We start from the raw sequence: 16,375 nt of genomic DNA on the forward strand, positions 1-16,375 counted from the left end.
TTTTTTGGAATTTAGTTTTTTTAATGTAATCTCACTTGTTCTTCCAGTACAAGGACGCCTTCATGAAGGCCAACCCAGGCTACAAGTGGTGTCCCACCACCAGCAAACCACTCAAGAGCTCCTCTTGTCAGCCGCTCGGCTTTCCTCGGAAAAAAGTTTGGTCTTTCTCTTGCAACTCATCCAAGGAGTCCACAGTTAAGAAAGAGCCCAAAAGCGACAGTTTGCACCAGCTGAACTTTGCTATGGCAGGTGGGCTTTTTAGCCAAGTAGAAGGAAGATGATAAAGATTTCAATTAACTTTTCTAACTTTTGCCATTTTTTTGTAAAAGATCCAACCAAGATGGGCGGCCTGAGCATGCTGCTGTTAGCTGGAGAACACGCCCTCATCAACAGGGAGGTAGGTCTGTCTGCCAGAGAGCAGCTGCTGGGAGGGGTTGTTTTAAAATGCATCTTCAGGTTCCCTACATTTTGTTTTATTCTGATTTTTTTTCCTTTACCTGTTTAACCCAAGTGATGTTATATTTTCTAGATCCCTCCCTGCCCTAAAGCTGCATTACCTGACAGAGCCAGTAGAGGAAAGCTCCTTTCAGAGGAAACTGATGAGGTTTGTTTTTGTTCAAATAGCTTTTCTTCATATTGAATTATGCTACATTCACACCGCAAAGTTTTCAGCAGCAAGAAAAGCTTCTGCTGCTTCATCTCTGATGCTCGTCCACATTACGGTCAGACATCCAGGAAAGTGTGTCCAGCTGCGTCTGATGCTCCTGTGTTCCATAGCAGAGAGCAGCTTTGCTATATTTGGTCCTTTCTATAAATGTGTGGAAAAAAAACTCAAATAGAAACTATAGTTAATTTAGCAGTTATTATGTCTTGGTGATGTAGAAAGATTTGTTGCTGAGGCTAATTAAATGCAGGAATTCTTTGCCACTTATTTAATAGAAGGTTTAATCTGTGTTTTCATTCGGAGGGAATTAAGAAATAAATCTCTAACATATTATTTGGGAGCAAAGTTTGTAACTGGCTGATTTTTGTTTAGACGTTTGCCCAGACGATTCCCAACAGGCTGCCTGACGTGGCTGAAGATGACGGCAGGATGAAGACTGGCCTTTCGTTGGTGGAGGAGGTACGGAGAACCTACATCCCATCACTGTTATCAAGACTCCTCAATGGGAGATGCTTTTAACTTATTGATGACAGAAGCACTCTGTCGCCATCTTGTGGTTGTAATATGAGAAAATCATTTTTGTTGAGTTGACTTAAAGGAATAGTACACCCAAAACATGATTAGCCTTCATTTTCTACTCACCCCCATGCTGAACAAAACTCTGGAGTACTTTTTTGATATCTCAAATGCATCTGGAGATCTGGGAGGCTTCTTGCTGTCTGCTGACATTCAAATAATGGAGGTCTATAGTGCCCGAGGCAGAAAGGTCCATAAAAGTCCACAAAAAACGTGTCAATATTCCTCCATACTGCTCGTCCAATGTATTCCAAGTGTCCTGAGTGGGTAGCATCCAGAATTTACTCGAAACGAAGTCATTTAGAATGTTTTTAGAGCATAAACAGTAGTGTATAGTATTTCCTAAAAGCGCGTTCACGAGTCTACGGAAACCGCGGCAGACCAAACCAGATGAAAGTGCGCATTCAGCGTCTGCTCTGCCAATAATGCAAGCGTAGAAGAAGAAATGTGCTGTTTACCTGTGCAAAGAAAGAAACGACGAAAGAAAAATGTCTGAGGACTTCAGTGTTGAGGAAGAGCATGAGTTCTTTGCCGAGCTGAATGCGCACTTTCATCTGGTTTGGTCTGCCACGGTTTCCGTACAGTTGTGAACTCGCAGGCGCGCGCTTTTAGGAAATCCTATACACTACTGTTTATGCTCTAAAAACATTCTAAATGACTTCGTTTCGAGTAAATTCTGGACGCTACCCACTCAGGACACTTGGAATACATTGGACGAGCAGTATGGAGGAATATTGACACGTTTTTTGTGGACTTTTATGGACCTTTCTGCCTCGGGCGCCATAGACCTCCATTATTTGAATGTCAGCAGACAGCAAGAAGCCTCCCAGATCTCCAGATGCATTTGAGATATCAAAAAAGTACTCCAGAGTGTTGTTCAGCATGGGGGTGAGTAGAAAATGAGGGCTAATCATGTTTTGGGTGTACTATTCCTTTAAAGAAATGTATCGAGATTGTGTTTTTGATTGCAAAGAAAAAAAGGTTCTTTAAAAACACTAGGCTTATTCTAAAAGCTCAATTAGGGTTTTAATAATGCTTCAGTAGAACTCGTTTTCAGTTATTTTACCTAAAAGCCAGTTTCCTTTCTGTTTTTGTCAACCATGCAGAGTTTGATTTGGATCCTTGTCACCCTGCAGAACCTGGTTGCTCTTTAGTGTTTAGTGTCTAGAACAGATGAAGCTGCGGTATAAAGCAGAATTCATGGTTCAGGTCCTGACGCACCATTTTATTACCCAGAACACCACAGTAGCATCACCATTATACGTTGATGTTTGTGGAATCGTGTGTGAGTTTTCTGCCAGAGTTGATGAAAACACGACTTTAAAAAATTTCAGTTTTTTTCTGGCCGGTCCAATTAGTGTTTTCCTAAAGTCCATTGCTTAGGCCCCTGTCACACCATGCAGATTTATCCAGCGTCTGCCTGACGTCCCAGAATCTTCTAAAATGAACTATCTATATATATTTTTTTCAATTTAGGGGCGTAGATTCATAGTGTATTCATAACGAGTCCAGAAATCACAGCCCACCAAAAAAAAAGAATAAATAAAAAGAAAGAAGGTTTTTGTTGGCAGCACATTGAGCGTCATGTCTGCTCGGAAGTTTGTTGGTGGTGGGCGTGAACGCAGGGAGGATCCATCACACTCACCTTCTGGCTCACCCTATGATGGGGATGAAGTCTGGAGCACAAGTTACTCATAGGTTTAGGATAAGCTAGATGCCACGACTTATAAGTAACGTACACTTAATGTATGTCAACGGTCAGATAACTCACCTGTAACTTATGGCCCATCTATGGCATACGACAATCTTTCTATCTTGGCTTCAATTCTTTCAAGTTGTTTGTGTTTCATCTTAGGTATTAATTTTATTTTGTTTGCTACATTTGTTGAACTGTAAAACATTTTAGCCAGTTTTGATTAATTCAATAATCTGACAAAGAATTTTCTAATTACTGCAAGATTTAAATTTTAATGAAAAGTATTTCAATATTTGGACTTTTAGAAAGTAATTTCTACAGAATTCAACGGCGATCAGACTAAACTATTCTAGCATAGCATCAGGAAGCAGGACTATTGTTCATCAGTTATGTCTTGGTGTGTTCATAGCGTTCCTTGTCCGCCACCGTTGAAGGAAAACCATGCAGACAGTCGGCGCTCTTCCAGCTCGCTGAGGTAAGTGCTTCATCTAATAAAGGATGGAACATAACTGGGCCTCAGTGGCCAAAAGGTGAATAGTTTCTGCTTGGAGGAAAAACTGATGGCAGCTTTAACATGGTTAGCTTTGTCATCATTCTAGAAAAGTAGGTTTTTTCTCATTTTTTATTACTTTGAAGAACTGCAAGATTCACTTACAGTGACAATGATCAGGCAAACCTCAGATATTTATAGCACAAATAGAAACATTTATTCAAAATGTTAATTATAAAGTTAGTTCACCTATGACCAATGGTGGCTGGCGGGGTTTTCTCCGGAGGGGGGCAATAAATTCAAAATAGGCGTATATCAAAAATTAATCAAATATAGACTAAGTTATCACTGCAGTATATTTATATGAATGCCAACAACAAAAAACATTATAAAAACACTTTATAAAAAACAAAACATAATTTCCTGAACAGGTTTACTTATTGCACATAAATCTTGCCCTTCTGAGGCTTTGAGGGTAAATCTGTGTTTCGCATGGTCCAATATTGTGTCACGAACCTAAAAAAATATATTGTATCACTTTAATAATAGATAAGCTATTAGTCAGCTTTATATTTTTTAATACATAAAAACTGCTTATTTTTTGAGAATGTGTTTATTTAAGAGCAACTATGCAAATGAACAAACACCAAGAAAAAGTAGAATATATTCTATTATTTTCCATTAGAATCCCAGATTGTTCATTCTACTTTGCCTTTTCTAAAAAGTGCTTTAAATCAATCCATGCTGGCTCAGATCCTGACGTTTGAAAAAGGAGGCAGAAAAGCAGGATTAGCCTCGCTGCATGCAGTTAGCCGAGCCTTGGAGCTAAACCAGCTCCTGGAAAAGAATGTTTCTTCAGGGATCCCACGGGTCCTTAAAAAGTTAAAAGGCATTGCATTCTTCAAAATAAAACTAAGGCCTTAATTAGGAATAAAATGTCTTAAATCAGTCTTTCGTAGGTCTTAATTTTTTAAACATCATAAATAGGAATAATTTTATACATGTACATCTAACGAAAATTGTATATCCAGCCAATAGTTTTCTTCATGGCTAAAACCAGGGAACATATATGAGGCACAGTGGATTTTGTGCAAGAAGTCATTCAAGCTCGGAACGATGGGAATTAAGGCAGTGGAGTCACACATGCGAAGCAAGAAACACAAAGCGTCAAAATGGAGTTACAGAGAAACAGCCGGTATTTCTCAGTTTTGTTCCACCCTTGTCTCTGCAACGCCTCCACTTTTCACCAAATCAAACATACTAAGAAAACAATAGAAAGAAAAATAGCTGCAAAAAAGACTTAGCACTGGTTATGCTGTGGCTTTAAAACTGATTTGTTTTGTTCCCTGCTAAAACAAAGTTTTTCAATTCAGTTAAATAATTGTTAAAATATATCTGTCATTTGTGTGTTTTTAGCTTTCCTTGTGTATGGCAAGCTCTTTCAAAATTTGAAACATTAGTGCAGTGGTTTATGTTATAATAAACCTTTGGGTTAAGTTGTCGCAAGCATTTTTTTTTCTTGTGTTTCTTGTGAATTTGGTCTTAAATTTTTATTTCCAGTGGCATTAAAAAGTCTTGAATTGAACTTCCCGTATGCTGCAGGAACCCTATTCTTGCATTTCACTCTCTCTCCTGCACCACAAGCTGTCCTATACTTCTGTATTGCAGAGGAGCTAATGCGCATTTACAACTTTTAACGAGAGTCAATGGCCAAAGATTTTTGCGCCCTGGGGCGAAAATACGTCACCAATCCAATGAAAAATGGAATGACACTTTACTAATAATTAAAGATTAAATATTTATCTTGCACATCTAAAAAATATATATCAATATATTTCTATTTTTTTTTTATTTCATTTGAAATTAAGGTATAAACAGGAAAAACATTCTTTTTTTTTTTACATCTTAATCAGGGTCATTGGGTGGGTGGGGCACCCTAGCGCCCTCTATTGGCTTGCCAATCAATTTTTCGCTGATAACAGATTTGTTTTTCTAAGGAGTCGGGGGTGTTTTTTAATGCAAAAGAAGAATTTGAAAACAAAGGAAGTTGATTCACTTCTCGTCAAAAAATGAGGAATGAATAAATCATCCTCTCCTGGTGTGAACAGTGCAAAATATTGGGCCTCATGCAACAATATTTTCAGATTGTTAGTGTAAATTTCTCTTAGCTCCGTCAGCTTTTAGGACACATAGATTCAACAAAGGTTCCTAACCTCATAAAGCTGTTGCAGTCCACCTGGATGTAAGTGAGCGCGCGATGTGGAGAAATGTAAATCAGCATAATTACTGCCCTGATAATGCTATATAAGGCTACGAATTCACACACCTCTGTTCATTCACAGAAATGGCCTTAAGGAGAAAGAAGAAAAACTTTAACGGTTTGCAGATTCGCGCTCTGCTGACTGAGAACTGAGCAGCAGAATTACAGGACCAGTAAAACCGAATCAGTGGGAAATAAGTTTGAAAAGCTGGAAATGATGTGGATAAACTGTTACTGAAGTGAAAAAATTATATAACAATAAAAATCATTTCATCCAATATCATTCAATAAAAACTACTGATGGGGGAAAGAGGTGAAATATTTGATGTAAAGTTTTAATATAAGTTTGTCATCAACCAACATGACAGCATTCTGCTAAATCTCCTTTTAATTCACACACACACCTGAACCGTACATTTACAGACCACATCTGTTACTCTCCATCTCTCTCATTTGACCCATTAAAAATGTTAACAGTGAACCTAAGAACTGATTAATTCAGACCGATTTAGTGTGAGAACAAAGCCAAGGAGCTGCCAGGGGGGAAATGAAGGAAAGTCTGAATTTTAGAGGAGCTTTGATGAACAACAATCCATTTTCTGTTCCAGATTTTATTTCAATAGTAGCTTGATCTGACATGGGGTCACTGACTCTTATTTCTATTGATGAAATGACAACCAATGAAACCAGAGTCCCCTGGATCCCAACATGGCAGCTGCAAGTGTAGTGACACATAGGTCTTTCATCCGCAAATAAAAATGTCATGTAGAATTGTAGAGCTGCAGTGTATAGAACGATGCGTCCTTAAAAATTGCTGCTGCAGACTGGCTAAAGTTAGCCCTGGCTGCTGCAGACGGGCTAACGTTAGCCCTGGCTGCTGCAGACGGGTTAACGTTAGCCCTGGCTGCTGCAGACGGGCTACCGTTAGCCGTGGCTGCTGCAGACGGGCTAACGTTAGCCATGGCTGCTGCAGACGGGCTAACATTAGCCCTGGCTGCTGCAGACGGGCTTAAGTTAGCTGTGGCTGCTGCAAACAAGCTAACATTAGCCCTGGCTGCTGCAAACGAGCTAACATTAGCCCTGGCTGCTGCAGACGGGCTAACGTTAGCCCTGGCTGCGGTTAGCCTCAGAGCTCTGCTGGTTGCTGCGGTACTTTCAACTTCGGAATTTATTTTTTTTAATGACGCACTAAATCAGTAAATGGACCATATAGTGACGCTTAAAAGTATAATGTTCTTGCATCAAATGATCTTAAAATGTACTTTTTCAGAACAGCAGAAAAGAGAACTTTTAACTTAATACTGTGAGCGCTAACCTGGAAACTGCTGCTGCCGCACTGCATGCTGGGACAGCTCTCAATCTCAATAACGGACAAGTCTGCTCTGCATGCTGGGTATGGAGGGGAGGGAACAACATCCGGGACTTTGTCCGTTCTCTGTCTTTTTGTTCTAGTGAATTGGAACGTTACTAGGGCTGAGGCTGTTGACGTTTCAAAAGCACATAAGAACGCACAAGTACACATGTTGAGAAATGGCCAATGCCTCACATTTAAGCTAATGAACAAAACTGTGTGAACTTCTTTGGTCTGTATTATGAAGAGAAGCATTACAATTATATAGGATGTCGAAGGGTAGAGAATTATTTTACAACTGAAGATTCCTATAAGCTTCTTTTTGTTTGTTTTTCATCAGATGTGTTTAGCATCAGAAGCAGGAAACATAGACGCCATAGTATCCCAGCCAGACGACAACTGCTCCACAGCAACTCTCAAACAAACCTTTCTGAAGTCAGAAGTTAAAGAGGAAGGCGGAGAACCTGACCCCTGTACGCCCACTCACACATCAGCTCCTCCCTCTGTTACATCTACCTCCACTGATGCCACACCCCCTCCTCAGCATGAAAGCCAAAGCGGATGTGTTAAGAAGAAAAACAAGAAGATTGATGGGGTCAAGTTGAACGACATCAAGTGTCCAGAGAACACAGTCGCCAAGAACTGTCAGCAGGCTGAATCAAATGTGGATCGCACGATTGAAGCTGTGGCCAGAGGAGTCTGGATCGACAAAGAGGACAAAACCAAGAGGAAGACCTGTCCCAGTCTGTCAGTTAGAAACCCTGGTCTGCCTCAGAAGAAAACAAAGACCAAAGTGAAGACACCAGTCAAAGCAAAAGAAGAGGAGTTGGAAAATGGCAGTGAGCAGCATGAGTCCTCTGATATGGAGACAAATACAGCGGCGCCCTGCATAGTACCCCCGACTGAAGCAGAAGGTGTTGATACTGACATCACAGGCCCCCAGATCTGCATGCCAGAGTTCCCCCAGTCTCCTTCTGGCCAATCACCCACTAAGCCCAAAGAAGAGGACCAGGAGAAGCACAAGGAGAAGGCAGGTGACATGACCTGGGAGCTAAACAAACACAGCCACGGCTCCAGGAAATCAGAGCGCAGCTGCAAGGGTGCCTTGTATAAAACGCTTGTGTCTGAGGGAATGCTGACGTCACTGAGAGCCAACATAGACAGAGGTATCCTGCAACGAACACATGAAACACTCCAGGCTTATCTTGGCACTTAATGTAATGAACTAACTTGGTTGCCACATGTCCGCAGGTAAAAGAGGAGCTTTCCGCGCTTTTGATCACGATACTAACTGGACTCAAGAAAGCTGGACAGTTTCACACACAGGACCAAGTAATACCAAGAAGCTAAAGAAATCCAAATCCAAAGACGAGTCTTCACAGAGGTTCGTCATGTCCCATTCTAAATGAAACATGAGATAAGCTGGTTGCATTCTCCACAGGAAACAAGAATTATTTTCTTTTCCTCACTTTTCCTGAGCAGCTCAGCTGCCAAACCGATAGAAAGTCCCTTTGGCTGTACAGTAGTAGCAATTCAAAATTTCCCCACTTTCCTTGATGGGCCCTTGGCTGGTCCCCTACTATTCCTTTTTAAACATCAATCATTGTAAAACTAGAATATTATCTCTGTCATAATTTGTGGACATTAATATCTAAACAGAAGCGCCATCTCCTGGTAAGACGCTGTAATTCAGTGAAAAGGTGGAGAGATTAAAAAAATATGCACTACCAGTTGAAGGAGGGATTAACTGCAGTGGCTGGAAGTTGGAGGGGAGTATGCTGGGAGTTGCAGGGAAATGGACTCCCATTCAGCTGCCATTTGACTGGGAAAGGCCATTTTGAATGGCTGCTACTGTAGCTCTACTAGAGAAAACACGTCATGATGGCAGGGAGGCGTTTTCCAGACGAATGATGAGGGGAGTAAAAGCTTGAAAATTTCAGTTTAGAAAACTGGACGTGAGGTGAGATTAGCAGAGGAGGTCACCTGGGGGGTCTCTGATGGGTCGTTATCTCCCTCGTCAGAGTGGTTTCGGCCACAAGCCTCATTGAAGGTTGAGTCAGGTGAGGGGAGGTGAGAGGTGAATCTTCGGGGTATCAGCTGTTCACCTGCACCTGAAGGCTAAACCAAACATCCGCATCCTGGCCAAGGAAGATGGATGGTTTGAGAGAGGGGTTAAGGAAAGCTCTGTGTTTACACCTTAAAACTTTCTTCAGTAGGGATCACTCAGGACAAACTATTTAAATAAGACTTCATAATGTAGGCCTATATGTATTAAAGGAATAGTACACCCAAAACATGATTAGCCTTCATTTTCTACTTACCCCCATGCTGAACAACACTCTGGAGTACTTTTTTGATATCTCAAATGCATCTGGAGATCTGGGAGGCTTCTTGCTGTCTGCTGACATTCAAATAATGGAGGTCTATTGTGCCCGAGAAGGAAAGGTCCATAAAAGTCCACAAAAAACGTGTCAATATTCCTCCATACTGCTCGTCCAATGTATTCCAAGTGTCCTGAGTTGGTAGCGTCCAGAATTTACTCGAAACGAAGTCATTTAGAATGTTTTTAGAGCATAAACAGTAGTGTATAGGATTTCCTGAAAGCGCGTTCACGAGTCTACGGAAACCGCGGCAGACCAAACCAGATGAAAGTCCGCATTCAGCCCGGCAAAGAACTCATGCTCTTCCTCAACACTGAAGTCCTCAGACATTTTTCTTTCGTTCTTTCTTTCTTTGCACAGGTAAACAGCACATTTCTTCTTCTACGCTTGCATTATCGGCAGAGCAGACGCTGAATGCGCACTTTCATCTGGTTTGGTCTGCCGGCTTCCGTAGCGTCGTGAACATTAGAGCATAAACAGTAGTGTATAGGATTTCCTGAAAGCGCGCTTCAGTGTTGATGAAGAGCATGAGTTCTTTGCTGAGCTGAATGCGCACTTTCATCTGGCTTGGTCTGCCGCGGTTTCCGTAGACTCGTGAACGCGCTTTTAGGAAATCCTATACACTACTGTTTATGCTCTAAAAACATTCTAAATGACTTCGTTTCGAGTAAATTCTGGATGCTACCAACTCAGGAAACTTGGAATACATTGGACGAGCAGTATGGAGGAATATTGACACGTTTTTTGTGGACTTTTATGGACCTTTCTGTCTCGGGCACCATAGACCTCCATTATTTGAATGTCAGCAGACGGCAAGAAGCCTCCCAGATCTCCAGATGCATTTGAGATATCAAAAAAGTACTCCAGGGTGTTGTTCAGCATGGGGGTGAGTAGAAAATGAAGGCTAATCATGTTTTGGGTGTACTATTCCTTTAAATAGCCAGGAGACATGATAACAGATTTGGTCAGAAATTGTAATCTTACTTAGACCATAGAGGTGACTCCGAATCACCGTTAAAGAAGCATTTTATACAACTCCATTCTGCCACCCCATCACATCATTACACCGTACACGTTTTCAGATGAAGAGACATCAATGGCTCCAGCCTTATCAAAATATTACACTTTGTTCTTACATCAAGGACACTGCTCTCATTCCATTCCCACATCTTTGCCATGTTCAAAAGGAAGACGACTTTCTATCCTGATAGAGGAACTGTCCTATTTAGATAAACTACTGGGGAAAACATTAGTTAGTTCCATTCAGTTTATTTCTATAGCGCCACTTTACAACTCATGTCATCTCAAGGCACTTTACAGATGAGCAGACGAGCTCTGAGCCAGCTCCCATGTCAGCGGATGAAGAGAGCACATACAGTTAGTCACAGTCAGAGAAACAGGACTACACTGAAAAACAGGCCGATCTCCAACATCTATAAACAAAGGTGTTGATTATATTTCTCTCCAGGATGGAGTCACAGCCAAACAGAAACAGACCAGATGTAGCTACTATGAGACAAAGAACGTTAGAGATTGAACTAACAGATTCTGCAGAGTGGGAGAATAGAGATATGATGAAACGGGGGTCCCTATGTCCTCCAGAAACTCACACATCATCAGTAAGAAAAATCCTAATAGAGGGGTTAGGAAGCCATCATTGTTAACCTGGAAAAAGCAGAGGAAGTGGTCTTAGACATAACCTGCCACCTATTTACAGAAACAAAAACATCTTTTAGAAGATTTTATGTCCAGTTGCCTACCTGGATGACTGAGATATGAGGAGAGTAAAGTGCTTTATATAACTCTGAAGACGCATCATACAAACCTTCATATGTTCTTACTGCTTTGCTCAGCTGAAACTCCAAACTATTTTTCAGTGAACAGATTTAGGAGCCGAAAACAAAACGGAAGAATCACCTCCATTATTCCTACTTAACAAATCCCTTTTTTTAGACATGATGTAAGAAAAACACTGTGTCAATACAAGCAGCAAGAACAATGAAGAAATGTAATTTGGTTCTCGCAGGTTTCCCGGTTCTTGCAGTTTATTTAGCAGCCTTTAGGGTCATTTGCCAGGATACAAAATAGAAACAATATGATCGAGAGATTACTGTGTCTGACTGAGACTTAAATCAAATCTTTATTTCCTGCACCATCATATGATCTAACCTTGGACTTGGTTTTTCAGCCTCGGGAAACTGGAGGAGGAGTTTGAAAAGAAGTTTAACAGCCTGCCGCAGTTCAGCCCCCTGACCTTTGATAAGAAAGGGACGGCTGTGGCCAAGAAAAAGAGGACTGACTGCTCCTCTAACCTGGAGGACTCCTCTAAAGGCCCAAAAGGTCAGCATACGGTCTGCACTAAAGATCACTGCAGTTAGCAAAAAAAATAAATAAAAATGTTCATTCATGGTTAGATCAAATTCACTCAGCTGTGTCAGACGTATAATTTTCTGCCAACCAAACATGACTTTCATTGCTTTCATTTTACAGTACCATTTATTTCACACGAGGTCAAGACCAATAAAATGCTGTGGTGTAGCCTTAAAGCTACACTTCATAACCTATAGCCCCATTTACACTACCCTTGAAAAAACGATCCATGCCGAGACCGGTCCGAGCTCGGATCAGTTAACCAGGCCCAGCTCGGTTCTAACGACCGTTTACACATCACGCTATCTCAGTTCCTCGATTCCTCGCCTCCTAGTGACGATCTGCGGTATTACGGCCAGTATTGAAGAAGAAATCAAGCAGTTGGTGGCGGTGATGCACCAAAAGTTGTTTGCCAACCGCCATAAAACACAAGAAGAAGAAGACGACGAAGAAGGAGGGAATCAAGCAAATCAAAATGGCGTCACATTCAGAAAGTTATGCTTGATTATTATTGCTGTACTTCGGTGTTATTATTTAAAATGCTGCGTGGAGAAGATTTCAATTGTTGTTTGTAGTTGAAGAAGCAGTTGTTCTTCTGTTTCTGGAGGGGCATTACTGCCAACTACTGGAATGGAGTGTGAATCGCGATTTGCAGCCAGACGGAGATGACGCGTTCTGCTCATGCGCTCTTGTTATCAGAGAACCGAGCCAGGGAAAACCCGGGCCGAGCCCACCTCTGGAACTGGCTCGTTAGCTCGGTTCGGTTCAGTTATCTTTCCATTTACACACGATAAGTTATCTCAGTTACTGAGCTCGGACCGGTCTCGGCACGGTTTTTCAAGGGTTGTGTAAATGGGGTATTTGATCCAAGCATTATTTTCAGTTATATGAAATGATGTCAGGAAGGGCTGGGCAATTAATTGCATTTGCAGCATAATCACAATTTAAGAAAATGCAATTTTCTGCACATATTTGACCATTTTTAATTATATTCTCTCGCTAGTCTGTGGGTCAGCATTTAGTTATTTACTAATCCTTCCTCCCCAAGATCAAAAACGGAAATTAGAAGACATTAACTAAATACTAGAAATTTTTGGGTAAAATACATACTTCCATGGATGCAGTAGTCTTCCATGTCATTGTTTCTGGGCTACATATAAAGGAGTGCGAGTATACCCACATCTCCAGGGACCATTACAGTATGTATATGACTGGATACTAGGAGCTAAGTGGCAACTTACCAGTCTAATAGTCTCCCTGTGCGTGAGTGAGTTCTCTCCGGGTACTCCAACTTCCTCACTAAGTCCAAAAACATGACTGTTAAGTTAATTGGTTTCTCTAAATTCTCCTTAGGTGGGAGTTTGTGCGTGAATGGTTGTTTGTCCTGTTTGTCTCTGTGTTGCTCTGCGATGGACTGGCAACCTGTCCAGGGTGGACCCCGCCCCTCACCAGTAGACAGCTGGAGATAGGAACCAGCACCCCTCACAAACCCCAGCAGGGATAAGCGTGACTGAAAATGGATGGATGGATGGATATTTCATATGTTTTCATTAAAATGAAATCTTATGTATTCCCTGTTTGAATCTTTTCTTTTTTGCTTGTTTTCTTCTGTGTTTAATCTCGCAGTAGATCAAAGTGATTCCTTCCATCTGGATTCCGTTTCTGAAGCCAAATCCTCTACTCTCATCAACACCATGTTTCCAGATGTCTACAGCGCCACCAGCAGCATGGAGATGCTGGTCGGCAGCCAGAAGAGGAAGGCTAGGAAGACCAAGATCACGCACTTGGTGCGCACGGCTGATGGCAGTGTTTCTCCTGCTGAGAGTGAGTCCGCAGCCACCTGATGGATGAATGAAGCTGGGTTTTCAACTCACTAAAAATTTGAGCGTTTAAAGTCAACAAACCAACACTTTGGCCGTTACGCATGGGAGAGTTTTCCTGCCAAAAACCAAGAGCAGTAACTGCAAACTCGGTAGAGGCAGTCATTCTTTTGGCAGGAAAGGCTTCTAGGCGATGATCCGACTCCCGTCTGGAAAAAGCCGACGGGCTTGCACTGATATTAAAAATGTTTGCTCTTGGTTTTTGGCAGGAAAAATCTTCGATAGTTATGTCATTTATGCTGCGCTCACACCGAGGCTGTTATGGGCGTCAAATACGTGCAAATGCAGAAATCTGGATGCTGAATCAGACTGTGGTCGAGTTGCTCTGGTTGCTCCAGGCTCTGGTTGTTTATCCGCTCTGTTCTTCAAGCTGGAGAGCAGCTTGACTTTATTTAATTTATGAATTGGAAAAATTGTTCTGACATGTTTTAAGTGAGTTTTCAAGTTTGCAGACGTTTCTCTTCCCATCCAGAAAGCTTTTTCAATTCAAAATGTCAGAAATGGCTTTGAGTTCCAGGTTTTATTCAGCAGCCCAACAAAGCCTGGTTTTTGTTTAGAAAACATGCAAATAGAAACAGATGAACAGGTCCATCCCTTTGGAATGGGGGTCGTTTGGCTTCTTTTGTTAGCCTGCAATGTCCCATACCTGTCTATGTCTCTGAAAGGGGGTCGTTAAAGGGAATTGATGGCCTGGATGAATAGGAGAGGTATTTTGTTCCCCTGTAAAGAGGTTGGGGTTGCGATGATCGTGGGAAAGGATCAACTCTATTGCTGCATTGTAGTCCAACCCCTCTGTTTAAGGTTGGTTTTTCTTTATTAACATAGATTAACATATTTTCTTTGTCCAGAAAAGAGGTGGTTTGAGAGGGGCAAGAAGGAAGCCATCTAATTTAAGAAAGAAATGTCTGCAGAACCAGTGACAGCTTGCAGGTAGTGTTTGTCTCCCCAAAAAACTCCTGGATCAACTCTTCTGATTGGTTGATGCTCCACATCCAATGGTAAAAGTTCAATTTACTGAACTCCAGTGTTGAACGCTCTGAATGCGACACTGGACCCCACAATGCAGTCCCCGGTGGTCTTGTAAACCAGACGTGCCCGGTGTGAACGCAGCATAAAAGATGTGCTGCAATTAATATATCAGGATCATAAAATGAGTGATGTGTTTGGTTCATTTGTGAATATTTGTTGTTTTTTCAACAGAAAACAAAGCCGGGGATCTAAACCAGGAAGAGGATAAAAAGCCATCGAACCAACAGAATTTATGCAATGAAAACAGGTGCTACAGCGCTCCACCGGCGGACGAGGTGAGGAGGAGCACCTTACCACAAGAGCTACCTGCTCTCTTCAGCTTGGCTGCCCTGGCCGAGGTAGCAGCCATGGAAAATGTTCACAAGTAGGAGCGCCTGCCGTCCTGAAACGTTGTGCGTCCCTAAGTGGAGCTTTTCTGACAGTTTGTTCTGATGTCCCTGTTTCAGAGGCCAGAGGAGCTTGGCTCAGAGCCAGAAGAAGGAACTTGCACAAACTCCGCTTCTCATCTCGTGCGCCGACCAGTGAAGAGTCGCCCGTGCTCCGGATGTATAAGCCACGGACAGCAGCAGCGGAGCTTTGGTTTGGGAGGGCTTGGACAAACTCCTGACTCTGATTTTGCTTGAATCACATGTAAGGGGAAAGACCCCCCGCTCCCCCCCGCCCTGTAGGCGTCTCAGCATTTACCACTGAGGCAGAACGCCTTAGGTTTTCCTCTTTGATGGATGATGTACTGGACGGTTGTTTCATTCCTTACAGAAGTGATGGTGAGTACAGTCCAGGTGTGAGGTGGACTTCAGGTAGACCGTTTAGTCAAATGCACCAGTTGCTTTGAGAAGAGCGGTCCTTAGAACATTGGAGCTGCTTGTTTGTGAAGCAGAAGGGCCAAACGCTCCTGTGTTATGCAAACTAAAACCATCCCTTCGTTGGTAGTTCTTGGTTATAAAGGGGGCCATATAAAACTTTTCCTTCTACATGCCTCTTCACTTGAAGAGAATTGAGCATTTACGGGAAAATCCTTAGTTTTCAGCTTCTGAGCTGCAGCTGTCTGACGAGGATCCTCAGTCTGTGCTGTAAGGAGGCTCTGTTAACAGTGCTGCCAATTCTGCAATTCTGTCGCTAAATTTAAAATTTATTTAAAAAAAAAAAAACTTTTTTTATTTCTGTGTTCATTTAAACAAAAGCACCAAACACTGTCCTCCTGAGTGAATCTTAAAGAAAAGTCCAGTCAGCAAGGAATGATCAATGGATCGTTATCTATACCTAAAACTAATACGTTCGCCATGATTTAATGAATTAAGCCTTAATCAGTAAAAAAATATGAGTAATGATTTTCTTTGTGATCACAGAGTCTGGGAGTGGCCATTTATGCCCAAATATAGTAACGCCTCCCTCCTGACATCTTCCGGCAGTGACGTCACGGTGCGGTAAGCCTAGTGCCATTCTCCCCGCTTTACAAGCAAAATCTACTGACAATGCCCACGTGCATGGCAGCTGGATGCTGGAATACATCGGGTAAAAGTGGGGAAAAAAAGAGTTATTTCCCCTTTCTGATTCCTGATCCTCCACGGACGGGTTGGTCGTTGGATCGCCAACTTGAAGAGGGAGGATTTGCCATCGAACTCCTGGCCAGAGAAAAAACCCGTAATATGTAGCCAACATTTGGAAGAAGAATGTTTTC

At 42.0% G+C, this 16,375-nt stretch overlaps 1 protein-coding gene across 5 annotated transcripts in view; it reads left to right on the forward strand.

The window, feature by feature from the left end:
* Window positions 1-15,867, forward strand: part of LOC119791204 (HMG box transcription factor BBX) — a 38,792-nt gene extending 22,925 nt beyond the window's left edge. For 4 of the 5 annotated variants that reach the window (XM_038297169.1, XM_038297168.1, XM_038297170.1 and 1 more), the window contains 11 exons: window positions 48-249; window positions 330-397; window positions 530-604; window positions 1,037-1,123; window positions 3,346-3,411; window positions 7,378-8,203; window positions 8,289-8,421; window positions 11,607-11,758; window positions 13,415-13,612; window positions 14,869-15,061; window positions 15,144-15,867. In XM_038297169.1, coding sequence (XP_038153097.1) covers window positions 48-249; window positions 330-397; window positions 530-604; window positions 1,037-1,123; window positions 3,346-3,411; window positions 7,378-8,203; window positions 8,289-8,421; window positions 11,607-11,758; window positions 13,415-13,612; window positions 14,869-15,061; window positions 15,144-15,222 — 2,079 coding nt within the window. In that variant the 3' untranslated portion in view covers window positions 15,223-15,867. The remainder of the gene's footprint in view (window positions 1-47; window positions 250-329; window positions 398-529; window positions 605-1,036; window positions 1,124-3,345; window positions 3,412-7,377; window positions 8,204-8,288; window positions 8,422-11,606; window positions 11,759-13,414; window positions 13,613-14,868; window positions 15,062-15,143) is intronic. The other variant, XM_038297171.1, reaches the window with a different exon arrangement.
* The last annotated feature ends 508 nt before the right edge of the window (window positions 15,868-16,375 follow it).

The sequence above is a fragment of the Cyprinodon tularosa genome, unplaced genomic scaffold (genome assembly GCF_016077235.1).
Source record: "Cyprinodon tularosa strain WSP-4 unplaced genomic scaffold, ASM1607723v1 ctg384, whole genome shotgun sequence".
In the NCBI taxonomy this organism is placed as follows: Eukaryota; Metazoa; Chordata; class Actinopteri; order Cyprinodontiformes; family Cyprinodontidae; genus Cyprinodon; species Cyprinodon tularosa.